The sequence below is a fragment of the Dermacentor andersoni genome, chromosome 3, assembly GCF_023375885.2.
Source record: "Dermacentor andersoni chromosome 3, qqDerAnde1_hic_scaffold, whole genome shotgun sequence".
NCBI lineage: Eukaryota > Metazoa > Arthropoda > Arachnida > Ixodida > Ixodidae > Dermacentor > Dermacentor andersoni.
Window position 1 is genome coordinate 34,731,695 of NC_092816.1, and position 20,554 is coordinate 34,752,248.

The 20,554-nt window shown below is 47.4% G+C and overlaps 1 protein-coding gene across 2 annotated transcripts in view; it reads right to left on the reverse strand.

The window, feature by feature from the left end:
• LOC126517845 (uncharacterized) overlaps positions 1 to 20,554 on the reverse strand; it is a 53,531-nt gene that overhangs the window by 10,589 nt on the left and 22,388 nt on the right. Inside the window, exons 5-6 of one of the 2 annotated variants that reach the window (XM_050167650.3) lie at positions 15,318 to 15,625; positions 682 to 734 (exon numbers count right to left, since the gene is read on the reverse strand). In XM_050167650.3, coding sequence (XP_050023607.2) covers positions 682 to 734; positions 15,318 to 15,625 — 361 coding nt within the window. The remainder of the gene's footprint in view (positions 1 to 681; positions 735 to 15,317; positions 15,626 to 20,554) is intronic. The other variant, XM_050167660.3, reaches the window with a different exon arrangement.

A 20,554-nucleotide genomic window follows, 5' to 3' on the forward strand; every position in this document is an offset into this window, starting at 1 on the left:
AGAAAATTGTGTTTCAGTTGAGAACATTTTTTTTTAAGGACAGGTCTCTACACTATAATGTACAGTTGCCTAGTGGTGCATCTTCACTGCAATGCACACCTTGGTACTGCCACTTTCTTAGAATTAAGCTTCCATTTTGGGGATATTTATTTTCTTATACATCATGTTCTGATTTTGAGAAGAGAATTCAAAGGGTGCTCGGACTGGCAGTACATCTTTCTCCACACAATATGTCTTGGGCATGCAAGTTATACCTACAAACTTCTGAAAATTAAATAAAGAAAACATAACATTGGGAGCTTTAAGTTCCCATTTCGTGCATTTGGTGTGGAATGACCAAAGAGTTCTGAAAGTATAATTTATGAATTTAACCTGATTAAATGTTTCTGTGCAGTGTCCCCTTAAGTGAAGCTGAATAGGACAATCACAAGTCTTTGCCACAGCGGCTCTGTTGCTGAACCTGAGGTCGAGGGTTCAATTCCCATCAGCAGGTCTGTACATATATAGAAGAGCTTCACTAAAACCCTTCGACACAACAGCGAGAATAGCTCACTGCAACACTGACAGCATGAAAAAAGAAAGGTGCTGTAGGGGACGTCACAATCACAAATTAAATACATGCAACGCATGTTACAGGTGTTAATTTTCGTCGCGACACAGTAATGCCGTTGACATTTTTACCATGAAGCGTTTTCCTTGCACCTTGTAAGGTCGAACATAGCAAAATTCAGTTCCTGCGGAGAAGAGATCATGAAAATCCATTTTAACAGCATAGCTGGTTCCCTGCTCCAACCGACTACGTTACCGAGTTTGCGGCATCAACTTGTGGGATGTCTGGTAAAGTTAACGTTACTTCGTCTCCTCTTGACACTCCTTTATTATATGTGCTGCTGCATACACCACCATTTTGACTGAACAGTAGTGTAACCTACACTGTGCAGTGGGCAATATACTTTGATGCAGAATGAAGAAAGCTTATTCAACAGTAATTAGGCAGAAAATTTGGAAAGGAAAATGAAACAGCAAACAAGCGAGGAAATTATAATACATAGAGATTAAATTGGCAGTGTTCTGAACGTCACTATACTCTTATGAATATGCACCGACAAATGTGTGACAAAAATGCACTGCACGTCATTTTTGTCACTGCTTTTTGTTGCTTCTGCGTGCAATTCAAAATCGCTTGTAAACAAAAGGGGGGGGGGGGGGGAGAGAGGATCTGTAAACGTTGACTTTGAAGCACCACCAAAATAACGCCAGCAGAGCGAGTTTAGACCTCAATATAAAGGTCCACATGAGGAGCCTTAAATTGCATAAAATAAACACATAAAATAAACTGAATTTTAAAGCCAGAACTGGTACAAAAAGGGTCTCATGAGCACAAAAATTAGAACACTGACAAGATCATCTTTGTGCCAACTCTAGTTACAGTTAAACCTCGATATAATGAAGTCCGTAAAATGGCAATTTGCTTTGTTATATCGTAATTTCGTTGAATTGAAATTGGATCTTTTATGCAAATAAAAGATTGAATTTCAATACAGCGAAATTACGATATAACAAACCGATTTCGACCGATTTTTCATACACGAAAAAGGGCCACGGAATAATCCGAATTATAAGGCAACCGAAAAAAGTAAAATTGAATGAGGAAACAGTTCAATTTTGATTAATTTGTGAGTTGACGATGAATGATACAGATTCATGCCACATCGACGATATCTTCACATCAGCGGTATGAATTAAGCGAAGCCAGCCACACTTTCGCGTACGCTCCACTCTACGAGCATCACCCGCACTGCGACGACGCTATCATGAAAAGGGTCTGCAGCGGAGAGCGAATGCTTTGTCTGTCTCTTGCACCAATGGGTCACGAAACTCAAGATTACGCAACCTCTAACACTAAGTGTGCGGGAAGACAGCTTACATGCTGCCACACCATCTTGGCACGCCCACTCTTTGCACACGTGGCAGATTGCCTTTAAAGCAGGGTGCGTGGCTGCGTATGTGGTCAGCCGCGCTTACAGCCATACGCGGCCACGACTGAGACGCGCACCAGAAATCGAGGCCAGCGCCAACTTACCCACCACTCCGCCCCCTTCGCGTGCGCTTGATCGCGTTACCGCGAGCTCGCTGGCCTCCCCTTTCTTCCCTTTGCTAGCATGGGAAGGTGGCACTTGGGAAGCCACCATCTTTCTTGTCTCATCCTTGCACACTTTCACTCGCACTTAAAGCAAATAGTGCGCGAGGCGCGATAGGATCTTATCACACTTGGGCTTTGTATGGAGCATGACGCGGCTCCCCTTCAGCGGCTCCTCTTGTTGTGCAGTGTGCGATTTGAGAGGTGTGTTTGGCAAGCAGTCGCTTGTAATTCTATAATTTGACTATTTGCGTCCACTGAAGTTTCCATATACTGTCTCGGCATTCCCTTGTGCAGTAATTCCGTTATATTGAAATCGCATACAAACACACTTTGTTATATTGATGTTCAAAATGCATGGTGTTCTATTGACAAGAGGTTACTAAAAGTTAAATACCATGTTCTATTGAGAATTTCATTATATTGAAGTTCATTATATTGAGGTTTAACTGTACATCATAATGGTCAAATAGTTTTTCTGGCAATCATTGCACCAAATTTAATTTGATTTGTTGCATTTCAACAAAAAAGGTAAGATCTAGCAATTGCAGCAAGCAAATCTTTCATTAAGGTTGTCAATTCCTTAAAACAAATATTTCCGAAAACTATGAAATTTCAAGAGTATTTCAAGAGTAAGAATTTCAAGGTCCTACTCTCAGTAGGACCTTTGCAATGCCCTTATAGGCATTGTAACAGTATGATTTACGTGGTAAATTCATATATAGTGGAACTCCAGTTATACGTCCCCCGGTGTTGCGACATCACAGGTTTTACAACAAATTAGTGCAGTCCCGGCTAACTCCCTATAAAGACAATACATTAAAAACTTCGATCGTAGGATGCGAGATTATGCATGTCCCGTGACATATGATGACTCTCGCGAAACTGAGAACGCAACGGTCATGTGCGAGAAGTGCTGGCAGCTCCCTCACGGTGCCGTCTCCTCTGCCAGGAAGACCTTTGCATGCAGAAAGCTTCGACTGGTTTCTGGGCTTCCTCCTAGCCTACCGTTTTTTCCCTCGCATTCACTGTGCTCTCATCATTCATTTCCCTTTCCCCTCTTCACGTCACTCAACTGCTAGATGCCCCTGTCGCTTCCCTGCCGTCTCACTGCACTTTCTTTCTCTTGGCTTTTCCTCTCAGCTGCGCCTGCTCCCATCACAGGATGCATTCTTTCATATAGCGACAATCTTTTTGGGCACCGTGCCAAGCTCGCCATCTTCATACGGTGGCAAGAGCATTGTCAACCGCATGCTTCAACGGGTCTGGTGCAGAGCCTCACGAAAGTGAAACTATCTCAGAAAGTGATCACCCGAGAATACTGCCTTAGCGTGTACAGAAAGCATGAAAGCATTTGCGAAGATAGAACCAATTAGCCACCGGAAGGCAGGCAGATTGGATACGTGTTTTCACGTATGCAGTTCCGAGCTTTGTTTACACGCCAGCACACAAGACTTCTCACGCATCTGTCGTTGCACTTCCGGTTTTGCACGGGTCATCATAGTGTTACGAGCCACTTATCCTGCCGACGAAGAAGACGTTTCATTTCGTTTACAAACGCTTGCGCATACTCACTAAGAAGTTGCATAGCAGACGAGAAAGCCCAGCCCTCTTTGTTGTTGTGGTGCCACTCACTGCCGCTGTGTAACTATTGTAGACAAACTCTTTTTCACACCTCCCCATAACATCCTTGGTGGAGGCGCGTGGCATATCCGAAGGACACCACGGGAGTTCGCAGTGCACATATTGTAGGCCATACGACCATGTCGACTGAGAGGCCTGCTGACTCAGCCTCGGCTACCACAACATCAATTGTCCTGACCCAACTACGAGACCAGGTACCTTCTCCGGTACTGACGCCATGGATGTCAAAGACTGGTTAACCAAATACGAGCAAGCCAACAAGAACAACCAGGCTGACCCGTGGCAAAGGTGAAGCAGGCGTTAAGTATTCCCCATACGTGGGCCCATCCTGAAGATGTTGAAGGGCGCATTACAGGTTCCCGAGTCCACAGGAGTATGTGCCATTGAGCTTGCACCCTTTCTGCACTACCACAAGGATCGGCCCACATTATGATTTTTTTTTTTTTGTTGATGGTCACCAGAATAACTACGGAAGGTTAGTCATATACAGCTTTTGCTGTAGAACTGCAGGAGCTCTTCAGGAAGCCAGTCGGGTTCCAGCGCCAACAAAGAACTGTCACGCTTGGCCAAAACATCAACTGAACCACATGTCGTATACATTTAGGACGTGCTAGCTCTTTGTCGGCAGGTTGACGACAAAATGTCTGAATCTGACAAAGTCAGCCGCATACTTAAAGGCATCGCCGATGACGCCTTTAATTTATCAGCATATAAGGACTGCTTGACCGTCGACGACATCATAAAAGAGTGCCGACGCTTTGAAGAAACGATGAACCGTTGTGTCGCGCAACAATTTGAGCAGCTCCCTAATATCGCTGTTACCTTCAAAATGTGAGGATGTCCCGCCACCTGATTTCAAAAGCTTGCTGCATCTTGTGCGGCGAGATTGAGGCCGCGTCTCCATCTGTTCCCCAGGCCCGTTCTTGCGAGAAGTCTCACCCAGCAGTATCGCTGATCCAAGCCGTCGTGTGCGAAGAGCTGGCAAACACAGGCATTCATCCAATTTGTGCTGTAAGTCGCCCTGTGGTCAGCAATTTCTTTCGACCTCCTTGCCCACAATTGATCTATCCTGGATACCGCAATCCAAACCAGTGGGACAGGTGTGACGATAAGCCAACATGCTTCAACGGCAATGGGACAGGCCATATTTCCCGCCGTTGTCGCTATCACCGGCCATGGTCCCTGCGTCCCGCATACACTTACCGTCCAGTCGGTCCTCTTCATTTCGTGCTCGCAATGAACCATCACACCCTGATGTTTCTGCCCTGACTCCACGCTACCACTGCTCGCCATTCCCGCAGATGTAGAATTGGGCGACGTGCCTGTCTCGGCGCTCATAGACACTGTGGCACAACTATCTGTCAGGAGTGCTCGCCTTTCTTATAGTCTCCGCAAGGTTCTTACGTCCGCCGCGTAGCCGACGGCGGTAACCCTTGCGTCGCTGGCATGTGTCCTGCGTGTGTGAGCTTCGCTGGCCACCAACCTTAGTTCTATTCGCTGTTCTACATCAGTGTCCCCAAGACGTCATACTTGGCCATAACTTTCTGAACCCCCATTTTGCTTTCGTTGACTGCTTATCTGGCCTTCTACAGTTGGAACTCCACTCTGTACCCAGCCTCAACAACAAGTCACCACCACGTTTATGTGTCGTCAAGTTTGTTCATCTGTGACCAGCTACCGCAATGTATGTCACATTCACCTCAGTGCCCCATTTGTGACGGTGACTATGTGATTTCGCTTTCTCTAGACGCTCCTTTTAAATGGTGTCTTGCGCTCCCTCACACTGTTGTGACTGTTGCGGTGAACCGGGCGTGTATACCTATTCTTAATTTTGGATGCGCACCACAATTTCTTCCCAAAGGCATCCCGCTGGGCAGCTATCACTTAGATGTACACGACCCTCTGGCCACTACTATATATGTCCCACAGTCGTCACCTGGAAGCCCGGACACAAGTACAGTCAAATCTCATTACTATGTACCCCACATTAACGAATTCCTCAAATTTACGAATCTTTTAAAAATCCCCGCCAGATTGCCTATATTTTCAATATAAAGATACAGTCAACAACTGAATTTTCGTACGCCCAAATTTTCGCACATGCCTGATATTTCGGACGTCTTCGCGGCACCGCCACGAGCCCCATAGAATCAATGTATAAGGACATCTGAAGATTCGGGCGCTCGAACCCCCCCGCCGTCCAATTTTCCAGACTTTTTGGCTCCTCGCACAGCGCCCTTGCGAAGGAAATCGACTTGCAGCCGAAGCATATCACCGGTTTGAACCACAACTAGCCGAATCTAGCCGTCACACACCGATTTGGTCTGGCCACGCTGGCTATGTTCATCGCCGCAAATGGCCGCACTTCCGCCTCCGGCGGAGTTTCTGGAGCGGCTCTATATAGGTGTTCTGTGGCGCTATTTCGTTTGTTTGCGCAGGCCACGTTTTGGCTAGCGTGGTGTGTGGTTGTGCTGTTGTGTCAAGTGTGCTCTGCGACGCTAGGCCTAGGTGCTTCGACGCTGGTCAGCGAACTCCACTGTTCGCAACTTGAAGATTTCGCTTGCCTTCGATGGCCCCCACTTCGTTTTCGTCGTCCTCGCCGATGGCATCGAAGCACGGAATGCAGTACCGTACCCACGGAAATAACTTTTGAACAGTTTCTTGACGCTGACAACGAGCTCAACTTCTGCGCAGAACTGACTGACGAGGGAACAGTCCGTCAGGTTGTGGGGGATTCAGTAGACTCCGATGTTGAGAATGAGGAGCGAATGCCTGCGCCGCCTACAAGCGCCGAGTTGACGCAAGCACTGTTGACTCTTTCATCGGTGTACAGTGCTGACATGACCCTTGCTCAGATCGAGGCGAATATGATCGCATGCAACCAGAACGCCGTCCAAACAATCAACAAGTTCTTCAAGCCACTGCAGCAATCACACTGGCTGCCCGACGATGGACATGTACATAATAAACCGGCAGTCGGCTGCGTATAGAGTTTTTGAACGCCTCTTTTTATAGCACGTTCATTGATGCTTTGGCAGGGTTTCGGAAGCGTGGTACTTCGCCCTTTACCTCTAGATCCGAGAAAAAAAGAGGTGCGTTTTTTTGCATGCATTCATTTTTTCGGACTGCCTGAATTTTCGGACGTTTTTACGTTGCCTAGAGGGTCCGAAAAATTGGTCGTTGACTGTATTTCATAACTGCGAATTTCAATACAGCGCATATTTTGGAATAACGCACATAGTTTATTTTTCCCTTTATAACCGAGGAACATCAGTATTACGAATTCGGCTGAAAGTAACAGCGCTGCAACTCTCGCGTGAAACGGAAAATACGAGTGCAGTAGCTATCACCATCACCACGTCGAGCACCAACTGCTTCACCACAAACTTCACCAAGAACCTCATGACAAAGGTTTGGCGATGTTCGCGCGAGATCCAACGATGAATGCAGCTAGCGACGCCGCCAAGAAGTGAAGGCAGTTTTTGCTGCAGGACAAATTGGACATATAGCAGAAAACCAACGCAGGGAACAGCAAATCGATGTGTGCAGACAGTGTGGCATTGCCCCATCGACGGCCGCGACCATTTTGAAAGACCAAGACAAGATCGTCAAGCTTCACTGGGAATCGCAACTCGCTCCTACAATGAAATGGCGGCAACTGGGAAACTTTCAAAATATGGACCAAGCTGTTCGCATGTGGTTCAAAGATGCCAGACTGCAAGATGTTCCTGTGTCTGGCCCAATGCTCCAAGAAAAAGCCCATGAATTTGAAATGCACTTGAAATAACTGGGTTCGACGCCAGTGCGGGTTGGCTTTCTTAAAGGAACAGAATAACTTAGCAGGTAGTCTCGGGCGAGGAAAAGGCTGCTGACAAAGAAGGTGCGCATTCCTGGCGCAATAATCGTTTTTTAGACATGGCTGAATTGCACTCTGAAGACGATACTTTTCATGCGGATGAGACCGTATATTTTTATCAGCTGCTGCCTGACTGAATGATGCACTTCAAAGGGCAGCATTGCAAAGGGGGGGGGGGAAGAAGTCGCATCTTCGCGTGACAGTCCTGCTCTTCTGCAATGCAACAGGCACGAAGAAAATTAAACCGCTCGTCATCGGCAAGTACGTGAAGCCTTGCTGCATCAAAAACATCATATCGTTACCTTACGACTACCGCGCCAACAAACGAGCCTGGATGACCAAAGAACTCTTTTCTGAGTGGCTCATCAAACTGGACCAAATGAGGGGGGATGACCGACGAATTCCACTGGTTGTCGATAACTGCTCTGCTCACATTGTGAATGTTTGCTTGACACACGCTCGCTTGGAGTTTCTGCCGCCAAACAACACGTCCTTGCTGCAGCCCCTACACCAGGGCATTATGAAGAGTGTGAAAGCAGAAGTTTGTATGCACCTAGCGAAGCGGTTGATTATCAATTTCCACCTAAAGCAGCCGACTGCAATCCATATTCTTCAAGTGGCGGAAGTGCTCGCAGGAGCTTGGTGGAACTTGAAGGCGTCCACCATTAGCAACTGCTGGCGAAAAGCCGGGCTTGTCAAGGCGCCTGTGCCGCTTGAAGATGACCTGGAGGTGACAGACAACAACCCAGGAGACCTGTGGACCGAGATTGTGGAACTGCTGTCCGCTGTCTCTTCCTTCAACGACTACGTGGAGAGCGACAGCGCAGCAATAAGGGTGGCTGACCTGACAAACGAAGAGATTGCTAACTGCGTTTGTGACGTCTCCAGTGATGACAACGACCCGAAAGAAGACGACTGTAGGTCACCGAACACAGAAGGTGAGATCGTGTCAAACACTGGTGTTTTAGTGCACATGAACAAAGTCAGCACTTTTATCGCTCGGTGCAGTTACGTATCCGATGCGGTATTGCGCAAAGCGGAAGATGTAGACGCATTCCTAATCAGTTGTGCGTATTGCACGCGCCAGAAGAAAATCACTGATTTCTTCAAATAAAGCAGCTTTGAAGTGAGTGAAACATAGTATGCTTGTCTGCACACACATCTACTGCCAAGGTACGTCATTTTCATTCCTAGGTTTGTCCACTGGCTTATAAATGCAAGTTTTTCATTACAACGATATTTCAAAATAATGAACGATTTTCGGCGGTCCCGCATGATTCCTTATATCAAGATATGACTGTACTATGCTTGATGACCCTTCTGATGGTGTGATTGCCCCTGACCTCTCCTCTTCTCAGTCCTAAGATCTATGCCACTTATTAGTGTCTTACTGCAACGTCTTTTTATTTTCTTTGCCACACCTTGGCGAGACATGACTCGAAACCCACTGCATCGATACTGGAGATGCCAGACCCATCCATAGCTGACACCGAGTGTCTGCTTCCGTACATCGTTGAACCATCTGTGATTCCTTGGGCATCCCCTGGGGTGCTTGTCGGAAAAAAAGACAACACCTGGCAGTTTTGTGTTGACTATCGGCATCTGAACAAGATTACAAAAAAAGAATGTCTACCCTTTGCTGCGAATAGACGATGTACTTGATTCGGTCTGGCTATTGGCAAATTGCTGTTGACGAGCAGGATTGCGAAAAGACCGCCTTCATTACACCAGATGGGCTTTACCAGTTTAATGTCATGCCTTTAGGTTGCGCAATGCCCCAGCAACATTTGAAAGGATGATGGACTCCCTCCTTCACGGCTTCGAGGGGTCTACTTGCTTACCGTAAAAACCGGAATATAGGTCGAACTTTTTTTCAAAAAACCATTGCGAAAAGTCGACCCTCGACTTATATACCGGACATTGGCGGAAAAACTACGGAAGTCTTGCAACAATGGGCGGATGAAGTAAACAGCCGCCTTCGCCATCGCCATCATCAGCAGCGCGGCGTTAGTTCTTTATTCTATGGCGTGGCGACATTGTGGCACCGGCATTTTGCGTTTCCACTGTCGCAAAGTTATATTAATTAAAGGCTGCATTTTCATTTTGTTTCAAAATGAGCGGAAGCCGACGTCAATTCACCGTCGCCTTCAAGAAAAAGGCGACTGAGTACGCGGAAGCCCACGGCAACCTGGCAGCACAGCGCGAACTTGGAGTATCCGAAAATAGCATTCAGTAGTGGCGGAGGTAAAAGCAACGTATTACAACTTGCAGCAACCAAAAGAAAACGTCGTTTCGTGGCCGGATCGCAGCGGACTGCAGAACTGGAAGGCAAGGTTGCGGAGTCCGTCCGAGAGCTGCGTGTAAGATCGCTGCCTGTTGTCGAATGCATTCGTTTGAAAGCGCTAGAGATCGCACGCGCCTATGGACTGGACAGCGAGAAGCACTCGTCATCCGACTCTGTTCAAACGTGTTGCTCTGATTCGGAGTAGCGCTTGCGGACTTCGTGCCCTTCTGTGTACTGTACACCCGACAAATTTTTAACAGTATTGCGCGACCGTCGACCCGCGTATTTGTCAGCACCTTTTATCATCACGGCACGGAGCGGCGAAATAGCGAAAGTAAGGGCATGTGTACACATGCGCGTATCTCGTTTGTTTCGCTGCTCATCGCCGTTAATACGGTGTTGACAAGCACGCGGGTCGATGGTCGCGCGATATCGCTAAAAACATGGCCAGGTGCACATGCGAGCAGCATTTAAATAAATACTGTCACCATTGTGCAACCCGCTGAGTCGCATTTGTTTATAGGTAAGGGTGTCATGTCTTTCGGTACTTTTGCCACTGAAAAAGATTTTTTTTCATTTTTAGAATTCGTTAGTTGGGGGATCGACCTATATTCCGGTCCGACCTATAGTCCGGTTTTTACGGTATGTTACCTTGACCTTGTCGTCATTATTTTGCCGACATTCCCCAGTCACCTCCAACGACTATTGGCTATTTTGCGGCTATTTCACAATGCCCAGCTTCAACTAAACATCACCAAATGCCATTTCAGCCGCCGAGAGATCACCGCACTTGGCTGTCTCGTTGATGTGGCCGGTATCCTACCTGACCCTGCCACAGTATGCACTGTTACCAACTTTCCATAAACCCGTTCTTTGCAAGACGTCTGCTCATTTTTTGGTCTCTTCTCTTATTTTGTCATTTTGTGAAAGACTTTGCAGAAATAGCACGGCCTCTCACACGCCTGCTCAAGAAAAATTTTCCTTCGTCTTTTTGCAGTTCATCGCACTACTCGCCGCACCACCTGAGTTGGCTCACTTTGACGATCCTGCTCCCATGGAAGTCCGTACAGACACCAGTGGCCATAGCATTGGCGCTGTTCTGGCTCAATGTCAACATGCTCAGGACTGTGTTATTCCGTATGCCAGCCGCCTCCTTTCCGCCGCTGAGCAAAATTATTCCCTTACAGAGAGAGACAGTGCTTCACTATTGTCTGGGTCGTCACAAAATTTTGCCCTTATCTGTATGGCAGACCTTTTACCGTCAACACTGACCATCACACTCTCTGCTGGATATCTTTGCTCAAAGATCCCGTTGGTCACCTTGGATGCTGGGCATCACGGCTTCAAGGATACTCGTGCACAGTCATCTACAAGTATGGCCATTTGCATCTGGACGTGGACTGCCTTTCCTGGTACGCCGTCGACCATCCGGAACCTGCACTGAGTGACTACAGTCCCTTGTGTGCTCGCCATCTCTGAATTCTTCAACAATGCTGCTGAACATTGCCTTGACTCGGTCCTTCGCAAGATTGTCGATCGTCTCAACTCCCAGGCTTCTGATGTCTCTCTCCACCTCTTTATGGTGCACGACATTTTACATTGTCGCAGTTTGCTTCCTGATGGCCCTGACCTCTTACTTGTGATCTCGACACACCTCCACTCAACTGTTCTATCCCGGCTTCATGATGTGCCAACAGCAGGCACCTCGGCGTTTCGCACACATATGATCGCACACGCCGCTGGTTCTACCAGCCGGGCATGTCCTGCTCGGTGCGTCGTTACCTGGCCTCATGTGACCTTTGTTAGCACTGGAAAATGACACTACTCCCACCTGCTGACCATCGTCTGCCTCTCGACGTTTCATATGAGCCGATTAACTGCCATCACTAAAGACTATGCGACGCGATTCGGGATCACCTATGCACTATCCATCAGCTGCGCGACCGACGTTTCAGGCTTCTTACTCCACAACGTCATTCTCCAGTATGGGGCACCTCAGCAACTCCTAACCGACCGGGGCAGGCAGTTTCTTCTGAAGGTGATCGAGGACAATCTACGGTCTTGCTCGACACAATGCAAACTGACCCCGACGTACCATACACAGACAAGTAGTTTGACGGAAAGACTGAACCAAACAATTACCAACATGCTGGCAATGTATGTGTCTGCCGATCACCAGGATTGGGCACTGCACTGCCGTTCGTGACATTCCCGCATAACAGGTCAAGACATGACACTGATGGTTATTCGCCTTTCTTTCTCTTATTCGGCTGAAATCCTACGTTGCCCATGGACACGTTGGTGTCTTCTTCAGTGGGTCCCCCTACCTGCTGTGCTCGAGAGCCCATTGCTTATGCCGCCCACGCAGGTCAAGTTACCCACACTCGCTTCAGCGAGTCCCAGGTCCACCCGCAATCTCAGTACAATAGCCATCACAGGACTACCCACTTTGCCCTTGGGTCCCTTGTCCTCCTCTGGTCCCCAGAGCACCATGTCAGCCTTTCTGAAAAGCTGCTACTTCCGTACACCAGCCCATATCGAATGTGCCCTCATTTATACTTTGCAAGAATTTGCAAAACTTTGCATTACTGATTAGGGGTGCGCAAATATCAAAATTTCACTTTCAAAGCGAATTGGCATAATGAAAATGAAGTGTGAATTGAACTGAATATTTTTTTAATACAAATACTATTGGTTATGTGAAAACAATTATTTTCGTCAACCAGAGCTACAAAAGAAATGTTAGTTGCACAGCAAATAATATACAAGAAAATTATACTTTGCAGTCAGCAAAATTTTCTAATGCAACACTTCTGCTTACAGTATCACAACAGCAGTTATTTAATGTTGTCATGAAGGGAGGATAACTGCTCAACATGTTATGGGAGCAGCGACACCCTTCTGCACATCTCAATTCCTTCAGACACCCAAAACAGCCGCTCATAGAACTAGTGTAGCGCCTGGTATCGAATCTTTTCACGAGCTGAGACAACAGTAGGCACCAAGCTTATGCCATGTTTCTTTCTGTGGGTGTGTGTATTAAGTTTATGCTGAAAATGTGAATGCAAGCTTCAACAACCAACTAGCCTGTCTCACCGTATTGACATACACCACCACTCACACAGATCTTATTTTAGGCCCAAAATTCCCTCATGCACATATCTTCCAACCTGTGCTTGTTCTGGTTTGCAAGCTTACAACGTCTTTCCAAAGTGCTGACTGGGAAGGAGCCTTTTCAGGAGATTCATTGTTGAGAACATCTCTGGGCTCCTTAGCGATGAAATTTTCCTTGCTTCTTCTAAAGCCAAGTTTTTAACACAGTTTGCCATTGCAGCATCCTAATGGTACACAACTACTTTAGAATGAGGGTCTAAAAACATTGCCAGGCTTGCTACTTCGACAAATTGGTAGTTCGGAAACAGAGTTTTAAGGCACTTAGCCAGATTTGTAGCAGACACAGAGGTTTCCACTTGGCAGCTGGTGCTGTCCACATGTGTGAAGAGGTAGTACAGTGTAGGTACTTGAGCTGACAGTGTTGGGTAGCGATAAGCACCAGCAGAAGCCCTCTGACAGTGCCCCTTCTTGCTTTTAATATGCTTCACCGCAACACGTCTGTATGCTTCACCGCATAACACAGGTGCACCATAGCAAAGCTGACTATACAGACCAGACAGCAATTTTCGGGGGGTTCGAATATTTCGAATAGTAAAAGTCTTCCGAATCGAATCAAATACAAGTCAATTCGAATCAAATATTCAAAGTTTTGAAAATTCGCACGCCACTATTAATAATTACTCATCATCATCATCAGCCTGGTTACGCCCACTGCAGGGTAAAGGCCACTCCCATAATTCTCCAACTACCCCGGTCATGTGCTAACTGTGGCCATGTTGTCCCTGCAAACTTATTGGTCTCATACACCCACCTCACTTTCTGCCACTGCCTGCAGCGCTTCCCTTCCCTTGGAATCCAGTCCGTAACACTTAATGACCATCGGTTATCTTCCCTCCTCATTGCACGTCCTGCCCATGCCCATTTATTTTTCTTGATTTCAACTAAGATGTCATTAACTCGCGTTTGTTCCCTCACCCAATCTGCTCTTTTCTTATCCCATCATTTACAGGTTACACCCATCATTCTTCTTTCCATTCCTCGTTGCGCCGTCCTCAATTTAAGTAGAACCCTTCTTATGAGCCTTCAGGTTTCTGCCCCGTAGGTGAGTACTTGTAAGACACAGCTGTTATACACTTTTCTGTTGAGGGATAATGGCAACCTGCTGTTCATGATCTGAGAATGCCTGCCAAACACACCCCAGGCCATTCTTATTCTTCTGATTATTTCAGTCTCATGATCCGGATCCGCGGTCACTACCTGCCCTAAATAGATGTAGTCCCTTATAACTTCCAGTGCCTCGCTACCTATCGTAAACTGCCGTTCTCTTCCGAGACTGTTAAACATTACTTTAGTTTTCTGCAGATTAATTCTTAGACCCACCCTTCTGCTTTGCCTCTCCAGGTCAGTGAGCATGCATTGCAATTGGTCCCCTGAGTTACTATGCAAGGCAATATCATTAGCGAATCGCAAGTTACTAAGGTATTCTCCCTTAACTCTTATCCCCAATTCTTCCCAATCCAGGTCTCTGAATACCTCCTGTAAACACGTTGTGAATAGCATTGGAGATTGTATCTCCCTGCCTGATGCCTTTCCTTATTGGGATTTTGTTGCTTTCTTTATGGAGGACTACGGTGGCTGTGGAGCCGCTATAGATATCTTTCAGTATTTCTACATACGGCTCGTCAATATCCTGATTCCGTAATGCCTGCATGAGGTTTCGACTGAATCAAACGCTTTCTCGTAATCAATGAAAGCTATATATAAGGGTTGGTTGCTCATAGCCGTCATCAAAACAAATATCATTTATCCTTATTTTAAATATTCCATTCACCTACAAGTAAAGTTAGTTGTTCTTGAACAATGGAAGACCGGAAGTACAAGATGCTTAACATTCGCTTTTTCTTAAATACATAACGACATTATAATCGCACAACAGAAATTTGACTTGCAGTTTTCTCCTTAAATAGATTGGGCCTGGTGAGACGTGTGACTGCTGTGTACGAAGCCATACAAATAGGTTGCACGAAACACTGCGTCCATGTTCCCATGCTTCTGATGCAGACTAGCAGATAAAATGTCCTACGTTTTACATCTGTTTGAAAAGGGAAATCGGAGTTTGCCTCAAACTAAAGCTTTTTCTTAAGTGAAGCGTCCCCTTTAAGTATTTATCATCGATACTGACCAGCCCTGGATGGAGCATGTAACATATAAGCTTGCTTTCAATTCCAATGCTGCCAAGAACAGAGAAAAAGGATCGGCAGAGATCAAAACTTGCTCACCACAGGTCATGGTGGGCCCAGGCACAAAGGCCACATACGGTTGTGGTAGCTGGGAGGGCCGGCCTCCAGCACTGGACACGGTGCCTGCAGCCGTAGCCATGGCTGCAGCAGCATTCGCCGTCACCACCTGCGCTGTGACTGCGGTGGACAGGCCACCCACCCGTGCCTTGTGCTTGGCGCCCTGCAGGTGCGACTGCAGCTGCTGCTCAGAGGTCAGCGATGAGCGGCACGGCTCACAGTAGAACTGGTTCCCAGGGGTTGGTGGCTTTCTTGGTGTTGGGGGTTTGAGGGCCATTCCTGGAGGCGGTCTGCAGTCAAACATTGTGATACATCGTCATAGCGAAGCTACACATGAAATTAATATACCTACAATATGTCTAATTATATGCTTCAAGCACATTTGCTACCTGCTGATATTAGTGAGGAAAGTGTTAGGTGTCAGGAGCCCAATAACCGCGCTCCTGCCCCAGGAGAAACCAAAAGCGTCAAGTAAGTGCTTCCATCTGGCGGGCAATACACCATCTAAGCCGTAGACGAGCGCTTCTCGTCCTGAACGCTCAAGAGGAGAACCTATTCCGGTGGGACGAGCTGCGTTCGTCCAAAACAGTTTGGGGACGCTTTGGCTAGGACGAGTTCTGCTCGTCCGAAACACTTAAGAGTTAACCAACGTCAAATTATCGAGGGTATCAAGAAAACAAACAATTGCTTACTAACTCAACATGCTTTTACAGTAGACTTCTGTTGATTCCACTGCAATTAATTCTATCTTTTGGTTAATTCAAAGGGTGACACATGAGTATCAGAAAACGATGTAAACACGCCAGTATACGGGAGGATGGCTCCCAATGACCACGCTACCAGGGCAATGTTCCTTCAGCTCAGTGGAGTCGTTGAGGGCGACCCGCTGCAGTGCAACCACACATGTGGAGTGAGCCCCACCTCTTTGGTGTAGCCTCCCGAACAGGAGCAGCAAACAGGTATGCACCAACCTCGGGACCGACTACCTTCAGCTGGACCAGCCCACAAAAGGGCTGACCGGGAGAATTGAAATTCAGTACCTACTGTATAACCATCTAAGAGCTTTTCCTCATGCCACCCCCCCCCCTCTTCTGCGGTTGGCTCAAGCTTCCAAAAGAGAGGGGACGCGACCCAAATGGACCGATGGGGTGAACCCCTGGTCTGCTTGGGGACAGACGGCAGCAAATGTTTTACGGTCCTGCTGCTATATGGTGCCCTTGGAGGAAAAAAGGAAAGCGGCTGCCCACGAGCACAATGCTTGAAAGGGACTCTTGCCATGATGTGGCCCCATGCCCCAAAAGTGCTGTACTATGCCGCTGCAACGAAATGGAAGAATTCAATTACCACAAGCCAAGGCTCACAATGTCTAATTACGGTATTAACGCAATTGTAATGCGAGCCTTCTTATTTTTTTTTAAGATGTGGCAGGAAATTGCCTGCACGATGCAATCTGATGTGAAACCAAAACCGCCTTTGTCACGTTCGTGTGTTTTATCCTACAACACGATTGTACCACGGCAAAACTGATGCTAGGAAACCTGCTGACATTGTGCAACACATGTTAGAACGTTGATTTTCTTGCTAAAAAATCAAGTGCACGTTAGATTTCTACTTTGTTTAGCAGCTTTAATGTCACTTCTACATTAGTTTTCTATTTTGGAATAGAAAATGGGCACGTTTGATTCAGGGGCATGTTGGAATCGGGCATATACTGCCAAGTGAATCAGTGCTGTGTGTTGTAATTTTTTTTTCTGTATCTATTTAATTCGACAAGCCAGATAATTCGATCAATTTTGTGCCGGCCGAATCAATGGAAGTCGACTGAATTTACTGAACGAACCAGCAAATCCCTTCTCTAGTTTGTACAAAAGCAAACACGGAAGCTGCGATTCTTGTGAGTGATTAGCACTCGCAGCAGCGAAGGTCTCGCAGGTTCTTCACAGCAGGACCACAGCGAGTCTTCGTTTGAGACACGCTTTTCTCAACTGCGCGCAAATCCAGTTCTTTCGTCAGTAAGCTGGTTGCCAATAGATTGTCCATCCATTGCGATATAGCCAATACTTTTCATCCTCGACAGCTTCCGCCGTGTTTGGGACATTGGAGCCATTGCACGGAGTCAAAACGAAACAACTGTTTGCCACAACAGCTGCAAGTGAAACCGCTGTCACTAATGACGCCATCAAGGACAACGGTCATGCAGTTCTGCACACCTCCAGTCAAAACCAAACTATGGTTTGCCGCAACCACTGAGGACAAAACTTTGGTTGCTATCAACACGATCATGGACGGCGACCACGTAGTTTTGAAGGCACACGGCTGACACACGCAGCGAGTCAGAACAAAACTAGTGTTTGCCACAACTGCTGAGCATGAAACCGGAGTCTCTGTCGACAAGATAATGCATGGCGACTACGCACACCAAGTCAAAATGAAACTGCTGTTTGCCACGGCTGCTGTGCACAAAACCGCAATCGCTAGCTATGGGATCATGGATAGCAACCACGCAGCTATGAAGGCACACGGCCAACGCTGTGTTATACATGGCAGGAAACGCAAGAATAAAGGCTATAAAAGCACAAATGGGCACAAAGTGTTTCGGCATTCCTGTCATTCACGTCAATTTCGCTGATGATGATGCGGACTCCACTGCTTTGTTTCGATTGGACGCTAGCCCTACTACTACTCTTTTGTGTTGCACATTTGAAGTGCTCCAAGAGTTGTTCAAATTAACCGGTGCAGGGGGAAATACACAGACCAACTGATTTTCCGGATCTCGCGGGGACTGAAAAATTATTTGAAAAATCGAACAGTCTGAAAAACTCGTTTACCCAAAAGCAGAAAACATATATTAGGTTTAGAGTGGCTTAAAAAAATCTCTAGTAATGCCTTGCCTCATACTATGCTTGAAAGTGATCAGATTTGCTTGCATAACACAAGAGTGACGCTCACTCAGCGTCACTCTTATGTTATGCTCTTGTGTTATGATCTCCGTTGCCGGAGATCGCCATGGAGATTGAAGAAACGAGCCACGTTTCTTCCCACCATATCACTCTCGAGAAGGCACACAAGGTGGTGCCAATCATACAAATGCGAAGCCGCACGAACACACAAAACGATCTAACATCTCCGAGACATAAGTGCCGTCACACCTGCACTGTGGACACACCATGTGCAAATAGCAACCAAAACTTTTAAAAGAAAAAAAAATATATAAATGAAGATAAATCCCACATTAAGTCATTATGACGATAGTGCTCACTGAAAAAAGTAAGAAACAAGAAAAAGTGCCATTCCCTGAAGAGTTTTGTCAGCCAAAGAAGAGCGGGCATGGCCTCCGAGACTAGAGGATGTCGCTAAAGCGTGCACCTCCCAGTCCCAGTGGAAGCCAAGCCAGCAGAAAATCCAACATGGCTGCCCCCAAGATCGGATAGAGTGACTCGGAACGAGCAATTTAGTCTGAAAAATCAAACTTTGGAGCCTAAATTCGTTCGAAAAATTGGCTGCGAAAATGCATTAGCTCTATGGGAACCCGATGGTGGATTTATGAAGTCCAGAATATCCATCAAGTCTGAATTTATTGGAGTCAGAAAAATCGGTTCGCAGCTGTACATCTGAATTATGAGAATCTGCAGGAACCAGAGGACGAGTGTGAATTATCAGATTTTCTGGATGAACAAGGTTTTACTGTATATCGCTAAGTATGGACAGCTGGGCTAGTTGGTTATGATTGGCATTATAATTCTAATCATAACCAACTAGCCCTGCTATCCATACTTAGCGATATACTTTCTAGTACATTGGGCCCTTTCTCCCCTCCTCCTTTATGTGCAAACCCTTCCTCGACCCTTGTCAACCTCTTAGCTGTGACCCGGCGTTCGTGTTGTCTTTCTCTCCTCGTCCGTGTCCAAATGTGCGCTGGAACTATGTTTCATAACGTTTTACTGTAGCATTTTGCAATTTCCTTCGAGTTTGACATAGCCAGGATCGACTGTATCCATGTGTGATGTGTGGTGCGCAACATGGTGCGGTGATCGGGACAGACAGGAGCAGACGACAAGGAGTGCGCGCGCCGAGGCGAATTCTGTGCTGGAAGGAGGAAAACGACGACGCCGAAGAGTGTCCGGCACATGAACGCACGGCGCAAGAAAAGGAACTAAAAAGAAGAAAAGCCAACCAATTAGCAAAGACCACGGGGCGTCAGGCAGCCAATCGGAGAATGCCTAATCGGCCAGAGAGAAGAAAAGGCGAGGCGCGCTGGCAGAAGGGGGAGATGCTGGGAGAGTTCCAGGAAGCGACGCCAGGAGAAGGTCAGCCACCGGACCGGGAGTTAAAGACGGGCCGTCGGGTTCCGGACCCGAGCCACTAGGACTTCACCCGACCGGGGTCTCCTGCCAACCCGTTCCTGTGCGTCGCCAGTCTACCCGAGCGTGCCGCCAGCTGCTGTTAGGATCGGCCTGCAGCTATTTCAGCCCGCTGCACGTGTTCCGATCCAACCGGGACGGTGGCGCACTTCAGAGAACTGCGGATAACCGTCAGCCACGCGGCGAGGGGTCAGCTCAGGGGAGTTCTCGAGGGGAGGTAATTGGCGGAACCTCCCCATACGCTTTGAGACACCAGACAATGTGCTACCCGGGCGTGCTACCCGGGACGGCTCCGAGTTCTACGAAGCCCCTATGACGTCGGCTCCGGACCATTGCGCCTGTGTGTGTGTGTGTGTGTGTGTGTAACCCGTCCCGGGGAGAGGCGGCCTGTTTACAATGACTGGACGAACGTTTCCATCCCCTTGGAATCAAGGGGGCACCAAGTGCTTATAAGCAGCGATTGTCGGCTGCTTGAGTGTGCTCGTTGTCGTGCTCGAAATGTACTCGTGAGCTGTGTGCTTGTTTGCTGTATGTTCGTCTTGCGGGCTCCATTTGGGAGTCACGCTAGACTGTCGATGTATGTCTTGTTTTAACTGTAAATAATGTAAATAAATTCTGCCCACCTAGTCCTGTCGCCCAAAGTTCCTCCGATCGTCCTACAAGCCCGACTACAAATCTTACAAATGGTGGCAGCGGCAAGATCGACCTCCAAATCTTACACTGCTCAAGGCCGGTGAGTTTCTGCGCCCGTGGGCAGGACGAGACCAGTCGGGCTACGGCCCCAAGTTCTACGCCAGCTGCCCGGCCAGAACGCCGCCCCCGTCTGTCGTGCCGCCTGCTGCCCGAGGCCGGCATTCG